Consider the following 22,596-nt stretch of genomic DNA (forward strand, 5'->3'; position numbering starts at 1 on the left):
TGCATGTTTGTGTACTGATAGGGAAATGTGTATGTGTGCAGGGCATGCCACACGCATGCAGCCTGAGTGCCCACCCATTGCTCTTCAGGGGCAAAAACATGGATTACCCCTGCTCCTGAGCTTTGTCAGTTCTTTACCTTGACAGTCCCCCAGGGTCGCCTCTGCAGATGTATCCAATGGGTGTTCACCTGTACAAATACCTCCGACGTCACAGCCAAAGACCTGCTGGGCAGCTTCTCATTCTTCACCTCAACCCTGAAGAAGGGTAAAGATGCATTTGTCCCACACAGTTCTGCAAAGATGTATTTGCAGGTGCCCTGGAAATCATAATGCCACCCATCAAATGTGGTGTAGTGGAGATGCCCTGAAGCCCAACAAGTGCCATCTTGTAGGATGTGGCACCCATAAACACCTTTCTCAGTGCCACAGAACTCTCCAGGACCACAGGAAGAGATGGCACACTCAACGGCATGGGTGGTACCATTGCAGTGGCAGAAGCTCTGGCAATTTTCTCCTTGCCAGAAGGTTTCCTCAGCCAGGTAGTATCTTCCACCGTAAGTACAGCCACACTGCTCATGAGGGACGCACTTGGTGCCACTCCGCACAAGCCCAGAGTTGCAGTGACAGCCTTCAACACACCCAGTCTGGCAGCTTGAAGGTGCAGCCGGATGGGCACAAGAAGCAGGGCAGGAAGGTCCACAGAGGTCATAGTGGCTGTTGGCAGGGCACCGCAGCTCTGAAACAAAACACAAACAAAGGGATTTTGGGTATGCAGAAGTACAGATCTTTTGACACTGTAGAGCAGGGCCAATTCCAATGAGCATCTGATTAATATAATCTTTTATTTAAGGGAGATCCTTATCAGGCATCAGCGGTGAACTCTGTTGAGATGCCAAGGTTTCATCAGGCATGGAAGCTGGTCCTGCAAGCCTCCATTTCTCAGCCCCAACCTCCTATCTTCAGTGTGGAGTTAACAACACCATATCTTATAGGACTGTTGCAAGGATGACTGACATAATGTATTAGGAACACTCTGAATACTCTAAAGCAGTGATTCACAATGCCCCCGCCTCCCTCCATGAACCGCTTGAAAATTCCTAGGGGTCCCAGTGGACCACTTAATGATTTTTTATGTTCTATAAATCAAAGCACAAATATAACCTCACTTTATTCACTTTCATTGTTTTGCAGGAAATGAGTAGACTGCACCAGCATTATATTATGAAAATCGCCGGCCCCAGGCAGGGTCTCCTTAGCTTATTCAATAATCCAGCCCTAGATCTTAGCTGTCAGAAACAACAATGAAGTGCATGGCCAGGCACAGATATTCTTGACTGTTCTTCAACCTTTTTATGGACCACCTGAATGGAGCTCACAGACCACAGTTTGAGAACGTCTATTCTAAAGCACCATGCCTAATATCGTTATCACGTTTCAGGTGTCAGGTGGCAAAGGCTTACCACACCCAGTGTTCTCCCTCCAGGACTGAATGGTGGCTCCATCCATTTGGCACTGCTGAGCGTAAGTGCCCAGGATCTCACACAAATTGCTGCCGTTCATGGCACACATGTCCTTCACACAGTTGTCAAAGTGGACCTGAGCAACATCAGGGTCACTGCAGCGTCTGAATGGCCCATTTGGATCACGGATGATTTCACAGGAGGTCAAAGATGTGTACTGGTTTAGTTTGTCTTCATCGCAGAGTGGTGAACGCCCAACTGCTGTGCAGTGGAAAGGTGAGCTGGCCTCCTTCCAGCTATTGCTGAAAGTGACAGCATCCTCAACCACAGAGCCATTGGGGCTTTTGAAGTCATCGCTCCGGTTCCCATTGAAGTCTCCACTAAGGCCGCAGAGGAACCCAGAATAGGACTTGGGAACAGAAAATGACACATAGTAAGACCAGTCATAGGAGACAAAGAGGCCAAAATCAGTCTGGATGGTGGCAGAGAAGCCACTATAGTAGGCAAAGAGCTTTCCTCTTGCAAGGACGAAAGGCAAGTTGACCAGGACACCATTCACCTAAACGGGGAGAAAGGTAGGAAGATTTCTTTGTTAATCAGCAAAGGGAGCATTTTTCACAGTGAATGACAGGCGCAGTTTCTCCTTGTTCTTCAAGGAAAATTATTCAGCACAGAATTCAACTTCCTGATAATCTCATCATTTATTTTTTAAAAAATGAAAGCTCCTCAACACTGATATTGCAACACTGATATTAAGGCCTGGGCAGGTTCATATAGGGCCAGGCAGTCCTTCAAATGACCACCCCACTGAGTTTCCAGGTGGGCATCATTGAATCTGGCCTAACCATCCTTCATCCACCTTTGGTTGCACTTCAGGCACTGCTGCTGTGAAAAGGCTGATGGTCTGAATGCTTATTAGATCAAAATCAGCAGCATACTTACAACACTTTGTCTTTAAAATCAGGATTAGGGCCTTTTTTCAGAGCAAGACTTTGATGTAGGACAGCACAAAAATAATACAACTTTGGAAACTTGCAACAACCTTTGGAAATTTGAAGCTGAGGATTGTTGGCGTTTGTGTGTCTGTTCTACAATTTATTTGTGGTTATTTACTACAGCTCTCTATTATAATAAAATCTGGCATCCAGTTCTAAGGCTTGTGGTGCATCAGTTAAGCGACTGTGATGCTGAGGGCAAAGATCCATAATCTCATAAAGTACAAACAGAGAGAGCAAATGATTATTTAGCAGTATATTATTCATTATTAATGCATTAATGGATCCTTAAAAGTATCAATATATCAGCAGGCAGGACTTGCTATCTAAAATGAAAGGGACTATTGCACAAGCCTCATGTAGAAGCTCAAACCTCCCAACCTGGAGAACCTGCCCTGCTGATATAGAACCTGATGTATTCTAATTTGCCATTTCCCCCCATAATGTATCTTTTCAACGGCTGATAGTGGGTTGTCTCCAATGCTAGTCCTATTCAGAGTACACCCATTGAAATGAATGGACATGACTAAGACTGCAATCCAGTACATGTCTACTTAGGGTTCAATGGGACTTACTCTCAGGTAAGTGTATATTGGATTGCGGCCTAAGTTAGGACCATTCATTTAAACGGGTCTATGCTGAACAAAACGTAGTGGGATGCAGCCCCTTATTTCTATTTTGTAAAAATGTTAAGGTTATTTGCATTTAACTGTCTTTTATTGATCATTTTAATGTCTATTTTATGTAACCCGCTTAGTGATTTCTACGATTAAGCAATAGGCAAATTCCATTAAATCAATCAGATAAATAAGAACATGGATCCCATAGAGTGTAACCCACTGCCAACAAATATCTGCACTTGGATGCTCTTTCAGCCTGCTTTCTTCCCTCTCCGCAATGGAGTTTGTGCATCCAGCTACCAATATCCGCCCCCTCCTGCAACACAAAGTATATCAGGTAGAATCAGAGACAAGAAAGGAAGATGGGCAAGGTCCTCACCTGCACTTTGCCATACTGATCTGCTGCTATAGCAATGTGCTCCTCATAGACATCAATCTCCACCAGACTTGTCCATGATGCTGACAAGGAGCCTCGGTGTTCATTCTCCGCTTTTATGGCAAAATAAGGGAGGATGCCCTGGGGGCCACAGTACTTGCTCAATGTGTATTTGCACGTTCCCTCGTAATCAAATGTGACCCCGTCAAATGTGACATAATGGGGATCCCCAAACACCCAGGAATTGCCATAGGTCTCTGGGTAACAGCCCAGTATGCCATCCACAACTCTGCATGTTTCCAGAGCCCCACATGCATGCTCCCGGCACTCCATGGGATGGGAAGGACGCTTACAGGAACATTTCTGGCTGCAGGTATCAGTTACGATCACCTCATCTCCCACTTGGTAATACCGGCCATTCAGAGTGCATCCACAACGGTCCAGGGGCACGCATGCTCCTCCGCTAAGAATATAGCCTCTGTTGCAAAAGCAGCCCTCTCTGCAAGTAGGGATCGGGGAGAAATTCGCTTCAGTTCACAACTAAAGGCGAGTCTACCTAATTCAAACTTTCCAAAACAATGTGAGAATTGAAACACAGCCATCCTTCTAAATTTGCACTTCTCTGAATGTTGCAGTGCAGTTCTCCAGCCAAGTTGTGGGTTGTGCATAAAAATGCATATATTAATGAAAATAACATTAAAATGGGTTATACTAGGGGGAAAGTGTTTTGCAAAAATGTGTGTGTCAGGGAAAACTGCATGCAAATATATGTCTAAATAGGAGGAATTCAAACTACAATGCTGATGAATTTTCCCGAGCACTTAAAAACATTACAAAGTGATGTGGCAATGTGGAACATTGAACTTAAGATTAGAAGCATGAGACACTGAGAGAAACAAATTGACAGATGTGCCGAACCCTACCTGCACGGCTGGGTGCAATAAAGTGGGGCTGTAGAATCCAGGCAGCTGGCTGGGCAGGCTGTAGAGCAAGGCTCGTAATGATTGTTCTCTGGACAAGTGATTCCTGGTGGAGAAAGGATGTGTGAGGAGGGGTAGAGGAAACCAGTGCTGGCCCAAAACATTTGACTGCCTGAAGAGGAGCACAAACACTCTCCCCATGCCTTGCTAAGACCAACATTTGGAAAAGTTGCCCTGCACAGGTCGCTTAACTCTGCTGGTCCTGAAAAGAAAATTAGGTTCCTGAATCATGCAAATAGGAAATGAGTTTGACTCCACACACACACACACACACACACACTGTCCATCTGAGGAACCAATTGAATGCCTTCCTCTCCTGGTTCTTTCTCATAGGACAGGGATGCAGAACCTGTGGCCATGCAGATGTCATTGGACTCCAACTCCCATCAATCCCCTCACAGCATGGCCAATGGTCAGGAACGATGGAAGCTGTAGTCTAGCAAGATCTGAAGGGCTATAGGTTCCTCATCCCTGTCATAGGATGCCACATGGTTTCTGATTGACTGGTCACATGGCCAGTTTGAGAAGACAAGAGGGTGACACAATCTGGGCCATGGTCACATGGGAATCTCTGGGGACTTGACTCCCTGAAGGTTTATCTTCCTTAAAAAAAAAAAAAAGTAAATTCCCTTGCGCTTGGACTTGTGGAAATATAAGAAAATGCATGCATGTGGGTATGCAACCCAATTGTTCATTAACAAGTAAATTTGCTCCCAGCTTCCAGCTTTCTGACCACTAAGTGCAAAGGCACTGGAATGAACTGACAAGCTCTAGGCTTTGATTTTCAAATGTCATAAAATTATTTTTTTATGCAATTAACATTTACTACAGCGAGGCTGCAATCCTATGGACGCTCTCATGGGAGTAAGCTCCACTGAACAATATGACTTACGTCCAAGAAAGCATGTACAGGATTGCACTGTCAAATCACCTTAAATACACTGGCCCACTTATATATATACACACACACACACATATTCTGGCTATTTTGTAATGATCCTCTACCCCAAAGATGGGGAACCTTTTTCAGACCGAGGCCATATTCCCTCGTAGACAACCCTTCCAGGGGCCACATTCCAATGGTGGAGGGGGGCAGAGGGAAAAGTCAACACTGCAGTGGATGTGACTCTTACCTTTTAAAGTAGGCTACATTGCAACCTCACAAAAATGAGAAGGTTTTACACACACAAACACACACACACATGTACGTGAGGGATGTCTGGAGCAGGATCAGTAAGGGGTGCGGCCTTGGGAGAGTCCTGAGGACTGAACAGAGAGGCCCAGAGGGCCACATTCGGCCCCCAGACCTCAGGCTCCCTACCACTGAACTACCCCATTAGGCCCCTGCTTACCATAATAATTAGGAACAGAGGAAGCTGCCTTATACTGAGACAGACCATTGGTCCATCTAGCTCAGTATTGTCTACACTGACTGGCAGTGGCTCTCCAGGGTTTCAGGCAGGAGTCTCTCCCAGCCTTACCTGGAGAAGCCAAGGGTTGAATTTGGGACCTTCTGCATGCAAGGCAGATGCTCTGCTACTGACTGATTACAAGCCCGGGCCGGAACACAGGGATTCATAGGCGGGTATCTTCAACATTATTATTGTTAACTCACGACAAAATGTGTCTGATCTCCACTGCCCAACTGTGAAGTTGGCTGCCTGACAGTGTTCAGCATAAAGATGGAGTATTTCGCACAGTATGGTCTGGTTGCGCCCAGACATGCAAAGATCATAAGTGCAGCTTTCCATAAAGCTGGAAAGAGGCAGAGCCTGTGCACAGTCTGTGAAAGGACCTGGAGATTCCTTTAGGATGCCACAGTACTCTGGGCTGGAATAAAGGGCTAGTTCAGTCAAAGAGCAAGCTGGCAACTCTTGGATGTTCCCACACTGGTCCTCGATATCCTGCACCTGCCAGCTTGCAGCAAAGAGAGTCGCTGATGTCACAAGGGATCCATTTGGGGTCAAGAAATCATCAGCAGGGTTCTCATTCAGGGTTCCGCAGAGGCCACAGGTGGCATCATGGTAACTGGCAGGAACAGTAACCTCCACATGTTGATTCCCCTTGAAGGAAACTTCCAGCCCCAAATCAGTGGCTATCTGGGTTGAGAATCCACTCTGATGCACTCGGACCTTGCCACCAAGAAGGACCACTGGAAGAAGAGTCTTGATTCCATTGATCTAGAAGGGGGTTGAGCAAAATAAATCAGAGTTAAACGTGATACCTTATCTTACCTAGATTGGATTTAAGAGAGTGTTGCTGGTATTTAAGGCCTCAAATTATAATGGTTCTAGATAGATTTGAGCTTCTGGACAGGCATCTTAGATCCACATCTAAGGGAATTATGAATGCTAATATATGCTCTTTTATAAATACTGTTCCAGTATTGAGCTCCTGCATAAGCAGCACGGCCATAGTTCAGCATGGAAAGCTCATAGCCCAGTGGCTGAGCACGTACTTTACATGCAGAAGATCTCAGCAGCATCCCTGGCAGCATCTCCAGTTAAAATGATACGGTAGCAGGTGATGAGAAAGACCTCTGCTTGAGTTCCTGGATAACTGCAGCCAATCAGTAGAGGCAATTCTATGCTAGACAGAGACCCAGTGCGGTGTAATGTTTGAGGTGTTGGACTATGACCTGGGAGACTAAGGTATGAATCCCCACTCAGCCATGAAGATCACTGGCTGACCTTGGTCCAGTCACTGCCTCTGAGTCTAACCTACCTGACAGGGTTGTTGCGGGGATAAAATGGGAAAGGGGACACCCATGTACACCACCATGAGCTCCTTAAAGGAAAGGTGGGATATAAATGTAATAAATAAATAAATATACATGTAAATATAAATAAATATAAGGGAGTATTCCTGGCCTGGTGTAAGGGAGGTGTTTATTATGGTCAACCAACCAATAAGATAAAATTCAAAGTATAAAATACAAAATCAGTCACAAAGAAGCTAGTTAGCGTTAGTTCTCCAGATTTTACCTGGAGATTCTGGGTTTTGGGGCTCCTCCCTGGGTCTCCGGGGGATTCACCCCAATCTCCAGGCAGGCAAGAGGCAGCAGTGGTAGCAGCGAGTGAGCCCAGACCTCCCCAAAGGTTGAGCAGGAGGGTGGCCTGTACGCCCCCAACGTGCGGCACTGACAAAAGAAGGTGGTGATTGGGGATGGGGATAGAAAAGTGCCTGGGAGAGTGACATCACTAGGGCCCCGCCCCTGAAATCTCAGGGTTTGGGATGCTTCTGAGTTGGCATCCTACAGCCATAGCAGATCAAAGGGACATAACAACATTCAGATATTTTGCCACCTGCTCGGTAATAAATTTATTGGACTCCTCAGAAAAGGTATTCAGAAGGGTCTCTGTATAACAAACAGGAAACCATCTCAAAAGAGGCTATGTTAACCCCTTGATAAAGTGACAGTAAAGGAACACATTAAATATAGGGTGATAATGACAGGAGTTAGACAACTTTACTTTCCATACTTTAAATGTGTAGTTCACCCTGAGACCTTGTGGGGAGGTGAGCTGAATGTCAAAGATGAGAGCTTTTGCTGAGGGACCAGCTGCCTTTTGCTCTCCCCAGCTGTCACCTAGTGACAATCTTTCCATCAGGCTGCAGAGCCAAGAAGAGGGGGAATTCTCCTCACCACCTGTTGAGAGACCTACCTGTCTTTGGCCGTCCCTCAACTATCACCTAGCAGCAGCAATTCCATCAGGCTACCTGAACTGCTTACATCCCAAATGACTGTTACAAGAACTAAGCTTTTTTTGTTTTACCTCTTCCCTTCCTATCGGCTTTTCCTTGTGTGTTGTGTCTTTTCTTTTAGATTGTAAACCTGAAGGCAGGGACTGTTTTTGTAAGCCACTCTGGGAATCTTTCCAACTAGAGTAGGTTTGGGGAACTTGAGGTCCTCTGGATGTTGTTAGCCTTCAACTAACTGGAGGCATTATTTATTTATTATTTATTATTTATTATTTCAATTTATATACCGCCCTTAGCAGAATAGCTCTCAGGGCGGTGAACAAACAAGATAAAATACAATATATCATAATAAAAATCATAAAAACATATACAAACAAACAAAAAAAACTACAAAAACACAATACGACAAAAATTAAAAATACGGATTAAAAGATTAAAATGGTTAAGAAAATTAAAATACCTGGGAGCATAAAAAGGTCTTTACCTGGCGCCGAAAAGATAGAAGTGTAGGCGCCAGGCGTACCTCTTCGGGGAGGCTGTTCCACAACTCAGGGGCCACCACAGAAAAGGCCCTAGATCTAGTAACCACCCTCCGGGCTTCCCAATGGGTTGGTACCCGGAGGAGGGCCTTAGATTCTGAACAAAGTGAACGGGTAGGTTCGTATTGAGAGAGGCGTTCCACAAGGTATTGAGGTCCCACGCCGTGTAAGGCTTTATAGGTAAGAACCAGCACCTTGAATCTTGCCCGGAAGCAAATAGGAAGCCAGTGCAGACGCGCCAAGACAGGTGTTATATGCGAAGACCGACTGGTCCTCGTCAGTAGTCTGGCAGCTGCGTTCTGCACCAGCTGAAGCTTCCGAATTGTCTTCAGGGGCAGCCCTATGTAGAGCGCAGGCATTCAAGAGGCAGCTGGACAGCCATCTGTTGGGAATGCTTTGATTTGGATTCCTGCACTGAGCAAGGGATTGGACTCGATGGCCTTGTAGGCCCCTTCAACTCTACTATTCTATGATTCTATGAACTCCAATAAGCCCCAGCCATCGTGGCCAAAGGTCTAGAATGCTGGAAGTTGTAATCTAGAAATATCTGGAAGATTACAGGATCCCTATCCCTGAGTAGAAATGGAGTGATCTGTCAACTTCACTTCTCCAGTTTCTCATTTTTCTAACCTTCAGTTTGGTTCTCCACATTTCTGCAGCAATTTGGGGATTTTTTTTTTTTAAAAAAAATCCTCATGACAATTCTTCAGTATTTTAGTGTAAATGTTTCCTAATAAATACATTTTTGTATGCAGTCTGACTAAGATACAAAATTCTGCAAGCAATTTATCCTAATCTAATGCATTTTTGTATGTTATTGTCACCAGTCTATGCATTTTTGAACACATTTCCCCTTAATCTATGCATTTTTATAAACTCTGATTGGCTGGAGAACTGCATCGCAAAATTCAGATAAGTACGACTTTGGCTGTGCTTTGGTTCTCATATTGTTTCAGACAGTGCAGATATGATCAATGCAGTTTTAAATGCGAATGGAATTTAATTTCTTGCCCATCCCTACCCTTGAGTTAGAGTATAGAAAGGCATTAAAGAGAAATAATAATAGGAAATAGCAGAAGAAGGGCAGAGAGAGGGAGGGGGAACTCTGAAGAGTGGCGATGCAGAATTTATCTGGGCTATTTGGTTCAAATGACTTACCATCACATGCTCAGCAGAATTTGTATTTATAGCAATGTCCTGTCCGTAGACTGCCATGCGCAAGCATTCTATATGTAGTGCTTCTGGGCCTCTCCCTGACATCCCTGCTTCCACCTGATAATACTCCAGGCTGCGGTTGTGTGAAGGTGCACACATCTGAGACAGCACGTAAGTGCAGTTGCCTTGAAACAGGAATAGTTGGCCATCAAAGGTGGTGTAGTGCCGCCCACTCAAGACCTGGCAGGATGCCCTATGGGTGGGCCGGCACACATGGTACCAGGAAGCCGACTGGCAAATCTCATCTGCAGAGCACCTCCTGGCTTGGCACATCACCCTGGGACCTTCAGGAATGCACTGGCACTTCTCCTCACAGGCTGATTCACTCCAGAAGATGGTGCCGATTGGCAGGAAGTTAGCTATGAAGACAGACCACAGGTCATGAGCATCTTAAGTGACTAGGAGGGCTTGTGCCACTAGTTTAGGAATGTGCATTCTGGCCTATATAGGTTTTATTATATTCACATTACAAATCCAATGAAAGTTTGAGCACATCCAACACACATTTAAAGCACATGACTTCCCACAAAGAATCCTGGGAGCTGGGGTTTTCCCCTCCCAGAGCTGCAAATTCCCAGAACCCTTAACAAACTACAGTTCCCATGATTCTTTGGGGAGAGTCTTTGGGTGTTGGATGGGCTTTAAATGTATGGTGTGGACCTACCCCTCTTATGTGGAGACAAAGCACCCAATATTAGTTAAAGCAGAAAAGAGATGCTATGTTTTAATGGCAGTAAGATGAATATATAGGACACTGCCTCATGCAAGGTCCATCTGACTTAGGCTTTCCAGGGTCTCAGGCAGAGAGAGATTTGCCCCATCATCTGACCACTTAGCTAAAGACAGAAGGGGTTGAACTTGGGGCCGTCTGTGAGTTCAGAACATGTGCTGTATCACTGAACTAGGGATCAGATCTGTTGCTTGGTTGGTGCCTGTTCAAAAGCATCCCATCAGCCTAACAGGCCAGTATCAATTCAAGTTCATTCTTTGTCTGCTAGCTGCTGCTTGTACCAATCTGTTTTTTTCCTCTCACAAAAAATATTGATACTATTATCAATATTTTTAAAGAAATATTGATATTTTGAAAGGATATATCAATATCTTGAAAGGAAATATCAATGAAATTATCATTCTTAATATTGATATTGGTGGATTATTTTTTTTAAAAAAAATCTGTGTTCTAAAATAGCTGTGGAGAATTGCTACATAAAAATCCAACCCACAATGATGGAGAACAAGCAAATTAATGGAAACTTTGGCACCAAATCCGAATTGGGCGAAATTCTAGCACATCCCTACACTGAGCTATGGCCTTCCCCCTAAGACGGGGGTGGGGAACCTCTAGCCCTCAGGCCTAATTAGGCCTCCTAATTAGTAGCATCCAATATACCTTTGTACACACAGCCATTGGGCACTGCAAAAACATCCACCTCAAAAACCCAGCGCCCAGGATCCATGATGTTACTTGTTGAGCTGATGTTAATGATGCTTGGAGTCCAAGATCCAGGGATGTTGAAGTAGTTGTTGGCATCTCCATTGTTAAATCCAGCCTGGGGAAGAGGGGAGAGAAAAGGACAAAATGAACATCAGCTAAGGAGGGTTTTGCTTATGTGTCTCCAGCAGGGGTGTAGTCGTCCGGGGACTCGGGGGGTCTTAAACCCTTTACTTTTTCTGGAGCAGGGTCTCAGCAGGGTCCCTATGTCTCCAGCATCCTACAAAACAATCAGCATGAAAGTGGAGCATATTAGCCCCCAAGAAGAACCTTCTAACATGTTTTCTTCTCCTTCCCTGCTGATTGGAACCAATCAGAGTGAAAGGAGGTGCACATCAGCCACCGAGAAGACTCTTCTCAGTAGCTGATACTCTCTTCTTTCATGCTGACTGGCTCCTAGGGATGCCTGTTGTTGTGGAAGAAGGCATTAACAAGGATTTCATTCTCAACCCAGCAGTGAAACAAAACAAAAGGATGAGAGGGGCGTGATTGTGACTATCATGAAGGGACCCTGTACTTCTAAATTTGCCACTGCACTGCTGGTCTCCAGTATATGCTGCCTGCTAGATAATGTGCCATCTCCTCCTGCTAACATAACATACAATGCACTGCTGAAATGGATCAACCACAGGCCCCTCCAGACTGATGGTGGTGGTTTTTTTGAGGGTGAATTCTGCAACATGTCAGTGACACAATAATAGTGCATTAGTGGTGGATTTATACTGGGCTGTCCACACATCATCCTGTTTTGCTAGTTCATTTGCAATGTTTCCCCAAAGCTGTTGTATTATTGCCATCTGGTGGGGCACTCTTGCATTATAGCACAACAAAAGCAGAATCACGAAAACCTGCCGAAACATTTCTGGTATGAAAAGATTTTCGTACAGGATTTCGGCGGAAAGCTGTGGGTCATGAACAGACTGGAGACAAAGGTATACATCTGTCCCAAACTTTTTCCAAGTGAAAACAGTATTGAAAGCAGGATTGCGTATAACCCACCATGAGCACAAATTGTCACGAATGCATAATATGAAGGATGTCTGGAGGGGCTCCTGGTAATCCAAGTACCCTCCAGGTGGCTTGGACCATAACTCCCATCTTTCCAGGCCAGCACACCTGTATTTTCAGGGATCATAGCTGTTTCAGATGGAGAAGTTTATACTACTGCACATCCATTCCCAAGTGCTTGGGAGCCCTAATAAAGTTTGTGCCATTGAATAGTAATAGCTATGCAGCTGTGGAGCACATAAACGCAGGTACAGCCCAATCAAAGATGCATACTTACATATTTCATATGTGTAGCATACAAAATCATAATAAAATATGCATGTGACCTGCAACAAAATGTTGCAGCATTGATGGTGCTCCCATTCATTGTCCCAGTCAGTCAGCTACACCCTCCTCCACAGTCCTCCATTCCATTTCCCTTCCCAGTTGGTTTTCTGTTCCCCCTCCAATTGTCTGATACCTCCCTCTTGTGCATGGATGGTTCCATTTTGGTTGCCTCAGCATTGGCACTCACCTCTGAATATCAGAATAGGGGGAATGACGTAACATTGAAGTCTAGACTCTTTCTCCCTGAGCTAGATTAGAAAGGTAGCTAATTCATTCAGGTATCTAGCTAGTAATCTTCAACCTTTTCAGACCTGAGATCCACCTTTAGCCGAAAGATCCATTTGAGGACCCAAACCTTCTTCTTCTTTACCACCATATATTTCTATGGTGCTGCCGTTGCAACCCGCTTTGGGCCAGGCTGCAACCCACGGTGGGTCACAACTCACCAATGACTGAGCAGCAAGATTATTTATTCATGCAAATGTTATTGCTACTTCAGGGGACAACCATTTCACCACATAGGGTTGTATCCAACTTAGTTCTACCCAGAGTAGACATACTGGAATGAATGGATGCAAGCGAGGCCACATTCACACCACACATTTATTCCACTATTATTCCATTTTAAACAGCCATGACTTCCCCCAAAGAATCCTGGGAAATATGGTTTGTGAAGGGTACTGAGAATTGTTAGGAGACCTCTGTTCTCCTTCAGAGCTCCCCAAATTGTTTAACAATCAATCCCTCTTCCCAGGGAACTCTGGGAATTGCAGGTCTGTGTGGGAATAGGGGCTCCCAACAACTCTCAGTACCCTTCACAAACTGCATTTCCCAGGATTCTTTGGAGGAAATCATGACTGTTTAAAGTGGAATACATGTGCAGTGAGAATGTGGCCTTCGTCATGTTCATTAATGTCAATGGATCTACTGTGTATAGGATTAACATTGGATATAACCCAAAATATTAGCCTGTCATGTGACATGGGGATGTCTGCAAGCCAACCAATCTAACTGCCTTCATCACCATAGCCCAACTTCTGTCTGTGGGTCATTCCTGCCTCTGATCCAGACCTTGAGGTGAGCCATATTATAGGATCACATCTGGTCCTTGATGGCATAGGGAGAGTAGCCTATTAATACCTCCTTTCAGCATGCAACTCGAGGAGGAACCTACCTGAGCAGGTGTGCCCTCCAAGCCTGTGTGAGCATTTCCACCACTTGCTTGCCCTGATATCCATTGGATGTCCTGATAGTTCAGTATAATGAAAGATAGTTCACCATTGGAGGTTAAAACGGCCTGGAATGTGTTCACCTACACAGAACAGGTGCCACATTCACAATCAATCAGTAACATCACCATTCTCTTCCCTACAGCCGGTGTATCCCATATCCATATGCTTTGCATTTCTTCTCTACCTTAAAATGGCTTGTCCTTTAAGGATCATCAGCATTTGGAATTCTTACATAATTTTTTCATATGTGGAGCAGCACCAGCACCAGCACCAGCACCAGCAGCAGTGAAAATAAGCAAGAAAGGGAATAAATGGAGAGCTAACACAGAACTGTTGCAGTGAAGCCACAGCTCAGTGTTAGAGCTTAAGCTTTACATGCAGAAGATCCCAGGTTCAGTCCGTGGCATCTCTAGGTAGAATCATGTAACTGGAAGGGACCTCAGAGGTCATCTGGTCCAACCCCTCCTCAATGCAGAGTGCAACAACATGTTAAGCTGAGAGAATGCTAATTTGGATAAATGCACATTTTGAAGGGTGGCTGTGTTTTGGTTCTCATATTTTTCTGGAAAGTGTGGATTTGATAGATTCAGCTTTAAGAAAACAGAAAGAAGCAGCAGGGACTTATACAGAGTACAACTATGGAGGTATATAAAGAAGAGGGGCTGCCTGAAGCTGGGTGTGTGTGGAAGAATGCTGTGTTTGAGAGACTCTGTATGCTGTTGCAGCTGTGGCCACTTGCTCCAGTTACTTCACAACTCTGCCATCCTGTGTCTTCCCTGCTCCAGGTATATAAAGAAGAGGGGCTGCCTGAGGCAGTGCCTTGGAGGTGCGCAAAGTGCGACGCTAAGTGCGACTTAGCGTCACACTTGGAGTTGCCTTGAGGTCACCTGCAGAAGAAGATCATGGAAGATTCCTTGTTCTTATTGTTTTGTTTGTTGTATTCTGTTATTTTTAATACTGGTTAGGTGTTATTTCATTGTTGAGTTTTTTAGATCTGTTGTTTTTGTATCATTTTGCTTTGTACATCGCCTAGAGTGGCTGGATGGACAGCCAGATAGGCAATTGACAAATTCAATAAATAAATAAATAAATAAATAATAAAATAAATGCAATGTGAATCAAATTTCTCCCCAATTTCCTAATGTCTTGTTTACACTTTCTCTGGGTGCTTCCAGATGACTTGTTTATTAAGCATTCATCCTGATTGGTTTGCAGAGATTAGATGATGTTTGCTATTTAATGAGCATTCATTCTCATTTGCTTTTGAGGGAGGTTAGATGATGTTGCATCAAAGCAAGTATTATCCCACACTTGCCAGAGCATTTTCCCATCACTTTCCCTATTGCACAAAGTCCAATTTTTTTGGGGGGGGGAAGTAGGTTTGTTGCACAAGAACTCCCAAGCAACTATAATTGCACAACATGTATTTGCCGGGATGGCACTGAAGCCCACCCCAAAATAGCAACAGTCTGGAAGCACCCTGATTGATTGTGAATAGCTTATTATATGCACAGTATATGAAAAGCATAAAAATGAATTTAAATGAAAGGCGCTCATCACATTCAGTTTGGTCCTTAAGAGTTAAGCTTGGATGCATATAGTTATTTTTAAAATTTGAACATGAGTGGGAGGAGAGTCTCACTCCTTGATTCCAGTTAATTTTCTTTCTTTTTAGGCTGTGATGAACTGAAGCAGATACCAATCAGCCCCCTATTTATAGCAACCTTAATTTTATCAGCTAGTGGAACTATTAAACTGCTTTGTAATCTGGTCATGGTGTCCTGAGGGTTTAGAGTTCTTAACCAGGCATTTAATCAAGATTTATTGTGACTTTTATGGCACATTAGAAACATGCCAAGTTACAGCTAAACACAAGTAAACTAAGGACATTAAACAGAGCCCAGTTTGCAAGTGGAGAAAACTGACTTTATTTTCACCAGCTGAACACAGCATACTCCACAACCCTGTATCTTCCTTGTCATGTTTGTCCAGTTGGTTTTTAAAAACTTACTGTAGGCTGGGCTTGGCTTCTGTTGAGTGAGTTAGGAAAGGGCAAGAATATTGATTCAGTTCACATTTCAAGCTGAATCAGTCTATCAAATTTGCACTTTCTGAAACAATCTGAGAACCAAAACACGGACAACCTTCAAAATTCGCACTTATTTGAATTTTGCAATGCAGTTCACTAACCAAACAATGTTTACAAAAATGCATATGTTAGGGGAAAGTGTGCATAAAAATGCATATATGAGCAAAAATAACATGCAAAATGAATTATATGGTGAGAAATGGCTTGCAAAAATGTGTTCATTAGGCAAAACAGCCTACAAAAATGTGCTGGATAATTCTCCTGAGGATTTTTTTTTGTATTGCAAATTGTTGCAGAAATGTGGAGAACTGAATTTAAGATTGGAAAAATGAGAAACTGAGAGAACCGAAAGTGACAGATCTTTCCATCCCTAGAGTATTGCTGCAGAGTTCAGAACAAGAAAGGTGTTAAGTAGCTTGACTCACCTTATAGGTTTGAGCCAATGGTGGTGACCTCCAGATGTTGCATGGCCAATGGTCAGGCATTATGGGAGTAGTCCAGCAACATCTAAAGGGGACCCTATTGGTGACTTCTGGGTTTGAGGTTGATGGAACAAAAGTCTGATGTTCATTAAAAGCTACAGTTCCCAGAGTGGTTTAACAACCAATCCTTCCTCCCTGGGAACTCCAAAAATTGTAGAAGTCTCCTTACAACTCTCAGCACCCTTAGAAACTACATTTCCCATGATTCTTTGGGTGAAGCCATGGCTGTTTCAAGTAGTATAATGCCACTTTAAATGTATGAGGCAGATGGGGCCAATGTTGTCATATTTGCAGTTCTTTATTGCAGCAGTTTCGGTGGGTGGGTAGATGGCCATAATGAAGAACTGGTCAAAGAATCCTACCTTGGAGGACAGGGATCCATAGAAAGCCACTTGATCCCAAGTGGCTACAAAGGCCCACGTCGCAGTAAACTTTTCACTCGGGAAGTAGGTGTTGATGTCAGCTGTGACTCTCCGCAACAGCTGCTCCTCTTGGCTCTGCCTGTAGTACACCTCACCTGTGATGCGGTTATCGACATCAGCCCAAAAAGGGGCCACAAAGGCCCGGCCATCAGTCAGGGGGAAAGGATCAGGGGTGAATTGGCTGACTGGCTTGTCAAAGGACACTACCCCATTATTATTCACCTGTCAGGAAGAAAGGCCAAGCCCATCAGCTCCATCAACAATTTTCACATGACATTCGACAACATATCTGAGAGACAGTCTCCTTTCCTACAGACCCTCTTGGGTGTTAGGATCAACAGAGTGGGGGTCCTCTTGGTAATTCCACCACTCTCAGAAGTTGTGGGGGGATTGGCCCAGGAGAGGGCATTCTCAGTGGCAGCCCCTAATTTGAGGAATTCTCTTCCCACAGAGGTGCACCTGACACCTTCACATTACAGCTTTCATCACATGCTAAGATGCACATCTTCACCCTGGTGTTTGACACCTGAGATGGATTTTCTTGGACCCCGTCTAGTTGAGAGTGTGATTTGTTTTAAACTGTATTTAATTATGTATTTTGTATTGTTGTGACCCACCCTGGGACTTACTGGTGAAGGGGGCTAATAAATTTATTAATGATGATGATTATGATAAACTGGATACACAGGTGCACCCACAGTTCACAGATGGCAAAACTGGCTAGGCCATAATAGTTGAATATTATCCAGGGGAGAATGGAAATTCTCCAATAGTTCAGGAGCAGCTTGAAAAACAGCATTGAAACAAAATGGCCAGAAAACTGTTTTCTGAGAAATTTTGGATCAGCTCTAGAGAAAATCCTGAATAAAATTCCAGTCTCTTTAAAAACTCCAATGTACCTGGCATAATGGGCTAGCTTTCCTATTCCATAGCAAGGTACCTGTCACATTTCAAGCATCCTCCATACACACAGTTCAGAAAATTCCTCCTTGACACTTCAAATCTACTCCTGCAACACAGTAACTCTTCCCCAACTCTCTCACCTTTCCTGGTGAAAAATGGGGCAGGGCTGCTTTCTTTTTTGCCAGGCCACTGCTCTCTTATTTCCATATTCATGGCTTGTTGCAAAGTGTCAGTGGCCAGTTTCTGTGGTGGCTGGTGCCCATTGGGACTTGATGGGCAGGAGGCTGGGAGCCCAACAGTAGGTGGAGGCAGAGCCAAAGATAGGCTTTATCCCATTGGCCACAGCAGACCAGCTTCCATGGGCCAATCTACCTCTGTGTTCAAAAGGGATGGGGAAGTTGTCTCTCTCTAGATGTGGCTAAACTCCAGATCCCATCAGCCCCAACCAATGTGGCTGATGGTCAGGGATGATAGCAGTTGTAGTCCAGGAACATCTGCAGAGGCAAAGGTTTTCTACCCCTGATGCCCAAGTTGGACTTGCCATGTCCCAAGTGTCAAAATGCTGCCCATAGAGATGTGATCAAACAACATTGCCATACCTGATTGGAGAATTCTCCTCCCCTGTCAACCTCTTCCCTGATTCCACAGGGTTAAAAAGGGGAGATTATCCCCAATGAAAATTTGTCATCTGCGGAACATCACAGATGATCCTTGTTCCTTGCAAGGAAAAGTTGGGAATTAATCTGCAACTTCTGGAGGGTGCATGGAGAGGTGGTGGCAGGCATAACTCTGGAGGAGGAATAGGCAATGTGATGCTCTCCAGGTGTTGTTGGACTGCATCTTCCATTAGGCCCAGCCAGCATAGGCAATGATCAGGGATGATGGAAGTTGTAATAGGCCAACAACACCTGGAGGGCACTACGTTGGCTACCCATGGGCTGGGATATTAGAGGCTGGTTTTGCCTTCCAGACAGCTGGGCATCTCCAGATGGCTTTCTGCTGGAAATGGGTAGGGCTACAGAACGGATGCAATCCTATGTCTTGGGGTCACAGATACAAGAGTGAATTGTGAAAGCAGCCAGGATGATACTTACATAAAGGGATTGATATCCCTTGGCATAAAAGTAGAACTGCTCAGAGATTGGGATCTGAGGAGATGCCCCGTCATCTGCCTTTGGGGTGCTTCTGTCCTGGTATTTGGGTCCATAAGGGTAGAGCAGTGTGTCTGAACAGGTACAGAGAAGAGATGAGGAGTAATAGAAGTCCAGGAAGAAAATGGCAGCTTATTTTTATTTTTCAATGGGATATAGGGTGGCCATGTAAAAAAAAAAAGACAGGGATCCTGCACCATTAATAGCTGCGTAGAAGACAAAGTTCATTGTGCATCAAGGGGCTGGAACAGCTCCCCTATGGAGTTGTGAGGGTGGAAGTAAGGGGAGACATGATAGAAGTGTACAAGATATGCATAGTATGGGGGAATTGGTTAGAGAAGTTTTCTTCCATCTCTCTTAACACTGGAACTCAGGACCATCCAATGAAGCTGAACACTGGAAGATTCAGGACAGACAAAAAAAAGCACTTCTCCACACAGCACATAACTGAACTATGGAATTTGCTCCCACAAAATGTAGTGATGGCCATCAATTTGGATGGCTTTGAAAGAGGATTAGACAAACTCAAGGAGGGTATGGCTATCAATTGTCGCTAGCCACAACGGGTATGTTCTACCTCCACTGTCAGAGCACTAGTTGCTGAGAATTGCAGGTGGGGAGAGCACTGTTGGTTCAGGTTCTGCTTGAGGCCTTCTCATGGGCATCTGGTTGGCCACTGTCATACCAGAATGCTGGACTAGATGGACCATTGGTCTGATCCAGCAGCTCCCCCCACACACACACAAGGGGAAGAGCAGCTTTGTGGGTGATTTGATCATTGCTGCAGTGTGGGGACAAACTTTAGACACCTCCCATACCACAACCCTTTGGGAGGATGGGTGGGATATAAAATTAATAAATAATAATAAATAATAACCCCAGTCCAAATTGCCTGCCTTTCTCGTGGTTGCTTTTTGAAAACACATCAGGAGTTCTAATCACAGAACATCAATGTCCTGTACAGTTTGATTCAGAGACACCCTGTTCTTAAGATGTTATTTTATACCAGCTTTTCCCAACCTGGTGCCCTCCAGAGGTTTTGGAGTCCCCATCACCCCTGACCACTCTCCATGCTGTAGTCACTTGTAGTCTAAAACATTTGGGGGGCGCCAGGTTGGAAAAGGCTGACTAAGATGATGAGCGTTTTGTGTTCCTCATTCTGGTGATCAGCATGCATATCATGGTGACTCTTTCAAATGCATTTTACCTGTGTCCCCTATAGGAACGTTGATGACATTTGCAATAACATGCTTGTTTCATACAAATGCAAAGAAATGGAAACCTTACCAGAGCGTTACCTTGATCTGCTAAAACACTTAAAATGCAAAACATCTAGAGGGCATCAGGTTGGGGAAAGCTGTTGTATGGGCTCTGGTGTATTTCATTCAGCTTACCTGTAACAGCTACGCCTCCCAAGGACAGCACCTGCAAATCTAAAATGAGAAGCAAGTTAGCCAACAGAGTTAGCAAGAGCTTAGGCATTTGCTGGCATCACTAGCTCTACCTCTTTTACCACTAGGCTCCACCCTTTTGTCAAGGGGATATGTCCCAAGCCCAACCTACGTGTCATATGAACGGTGTGACATTACCGGGCCTTGTCTCAAGAACGTCACCACCTTGAGACCTCATCAAACTCACCTCTTGAGTCTCAGGCTTTGGGTTGCTGGAGAACTGGCAATGCTACCCTTTATGCAAGGCGTCTCTGGGATCTGAAATTGGGACCCACCACACTCTAAGCATGAATAATACCTTTAAGACAGGGGTGTGGAACCTTTTTCAGCTTGAGGGCCACATTCCCTTCTGGGCAACCTTCCAGGGGCCACATGCCAGTGGTAGGCAGGGCCAGAGGCAAAAGTGGGAGGAGCAACAAATGGGAGTTTTACCTTCGTGCAGTAGGCTAGTTTTTTTCACACTCACATATCCCACTCTGTCCTTCATCCAGGCAAGTAAAAAGAATGATCAAAGTTGGTTTTCCACCCAGGGAAAAACACTCAAGGAGGTTGCAAACTAGGCTGGTGGAGTGGGTGGCTCAGGAGGATGTATACCTGGGGAGAGTCCAAAGGGACATATAGAGAGGCCTAGAGGGCCACAACTGGCCCCTGGGTCTAAGGTTTCCCACCCCTGCCTTAGGCCAACAAGCCGAGAAAGTCCTCTGCATCTGATATTCATTGCTTCTGAAGAGAGAAGGCTTATTCATAGTTGATAGCCATTAAATAGCCTAATCTACTTATAGAGCCGCTAACACTGAACTACAGTCACAGCCTTTTATGGTTGATCTCTAACCCTTTGGGCAGGCTGCGTTCATTTTTTCAAATAGCTCCAGGAAAAAAAAAGTTAAAAGGGGATATACTCACTCAGTGCCAAGAATTCTGTGAACAGAGAGAGGCATGGTCTCATGATTCTTAACCTCTCCTTCACTTTTTATATCAGAAACTGGGTTAGAGACCTGAAAATGAATAAATTTATTCTGGTTTTATCTTGTAAAAGCCACTTTGAATCTCTTAATTTGGGCTGCAATCCTTTGGACACTTATCATTCAAGGGATGTTGAAGAGCTGGGGAACGTTCAGTGAGTTTTGTGTTCCCCCCACCCTCAAAATTCACTCTTCAAATAGTCACCCCCAAATAGCCAAATGTTCCACTCCCGTTTCACCATCTGTGTAATGAGTGAATAGTTTGGTTCAGTCCTACTCTCAAGTGAGCCCTTCATTAGGGGTGGAAGGATCTGTCAATTTTAGTTGTCTCAGATTCTGATCTTTCCAGTCTTCTGTTCTCCATGTTTCTGTAGCAATTTGTTTTTTTTTTTAAAAGAAAATTCTCCAGCATTTAAGTGCAAATTTCTCCCAATAAACACATTTTATATGCAGTTTTGACTAATATACACATTTTTGCAAACAATTTCTCCTAATATAATGCATTTGGTGTGTTATTTTCACCAATCACTTCATTTTCATGCACATTTTCCCCTCAGATATGCATTTTTGTAAACCTTGTTTGGTTGGAGAACTATATCGCAAAATTCAATAAGGTGAGAATGTTGAAGGACGGCTGTGTTTTGGCTCACATATTGTTTTGGAAAGTGCAAATTTCATAGATGTGTCTTTAAATGTTAATTGAATCAAATTTCACTCCCAACCCTACCCCTCATACAAGCAGAGCTGCCATTTTCCCACACCCCACCCCAATAAGACAAGCATAACTTTAATATGTTCATGGCAGACAAGAAGCTTTCCTTTGTTGGAACGGGGGTGCTTTGCTGACTTGACAGGAACACTATGGTGAGAAAGTCGAACCTTCCAAATTCATCCTTCTGCACAAATATTAAAAGTGCAGGACTCCTGTCGCTGTTGCTTAGGTCAACCCAGTGTTGTTGATGAATGTTGCAGCATTAACAATAAGTATTCACTTGCCAGACTCAGTACTTTTACATCTTCCCCACCCCCTTACAAGTATTAACATCCAACAGCTTTGGTAATTATTACATTTTTATAAACCCGCTTTTCTCCAAGGAGCTCAGGCCAGTATGCATACTTTCCTTATGTTTATCCTCCCAAGGTAGGTAGGTTCAGGGGCCACCAGATGAATTTCATGAATAGATGGGGAT

At 44.3% G+C, this 22,596-nt stretch overlaps 2 protein-coding genes across 2 annotated transcripts in view; both read right to left on the bottom strand.

Moving 5' to 3' along the window:
• Positions 1-3,784, bottom strand: part of LOC133370845 (IgGFc-binding protein-like) — a 50,070-nt gene extending 46,286 nt beyond the window's left edge. The window contains exons 1-3 of the mRNA XM_061597722.1: positions 3,455-3,784; positions 1,461-2,019; positions 138-736 (exon numbers count right to left, since the gene is read on the bottom strand). Coding sequence (XP_061453706.1) covers positions 138-736; positions 1,461-2,019; positions 3,455-3,784 — 1,488 coding nt within the window. The remainder of the gene's footprint in view (positions 1-137; positions 737-1,460; positions 2,020-3,454) is intronic.
• A 130-nt stretch (positions 3,785-3,914) lies between these two features.
• On the bottom strand, positions 3,915-20,563 carry LOC133370846 (alpha-tectorin-like). The gene is made up of 10 exons (XM_061597724.1): positions 20,557-20,563; positions 20,388-20,426; positions 18,937-19,067; positions 16,880-17,161; positions 13,889-14,026; positions 11,278-11,437; positions 9,831-10,246; positions 6,130-6,611; positions 4,375-4,477; positions 3,915-3,950 (listed from the first exon to the last, which is right to left on the bottom strand). The coding sequence occupies exons 1-10, from the start codon at positions 20,561-20,563 to the stop codon at positions 3,915-3,917; spliced, it is 1,794 nt and encodes a 597-aa protein (XP_061453708.1).
• Between the last annotated feature and the right edge of the window lie 2,033 nt (positions 20,564-22,596).

Source organism: Rhineura floridana, chromosome 15, assembly GCF_030035675.1.
Source record: "Rhineura floridana isolate rRhiFlo1 chromosome 15, rRhiFlo1.hap2, whole genome shotgun sequence".
Lineage (NCBI taxonomy): Eukaryota > Metazoa > Chordata > Lepidosauria > Squamata > Rhineuridae > Rhineura > Rhineura floridana.

What these genes read in the sequence shown, in the direction of transcription:
- LOC133370846 (XM_061597724.1), bottom strand. An exon ending in TGGAGGGCACACCTGCTCAG is followed by an intron (nt 11,438 to 13,888) that starts GTAGGTTCCTCC and finishes CCTCTTCCCCAG; the next exon opens with GCTGGATTTAACAATGGAGA. An exon ending in CAATGGCTGTGTGTACAAAG is followed by an intron (nt 10,247 to 11,277) that starts GTATATTGGATG and finishes CTGTCTTCATAG; the next exon opens with CTAACTTCCTGCCAATCGGC.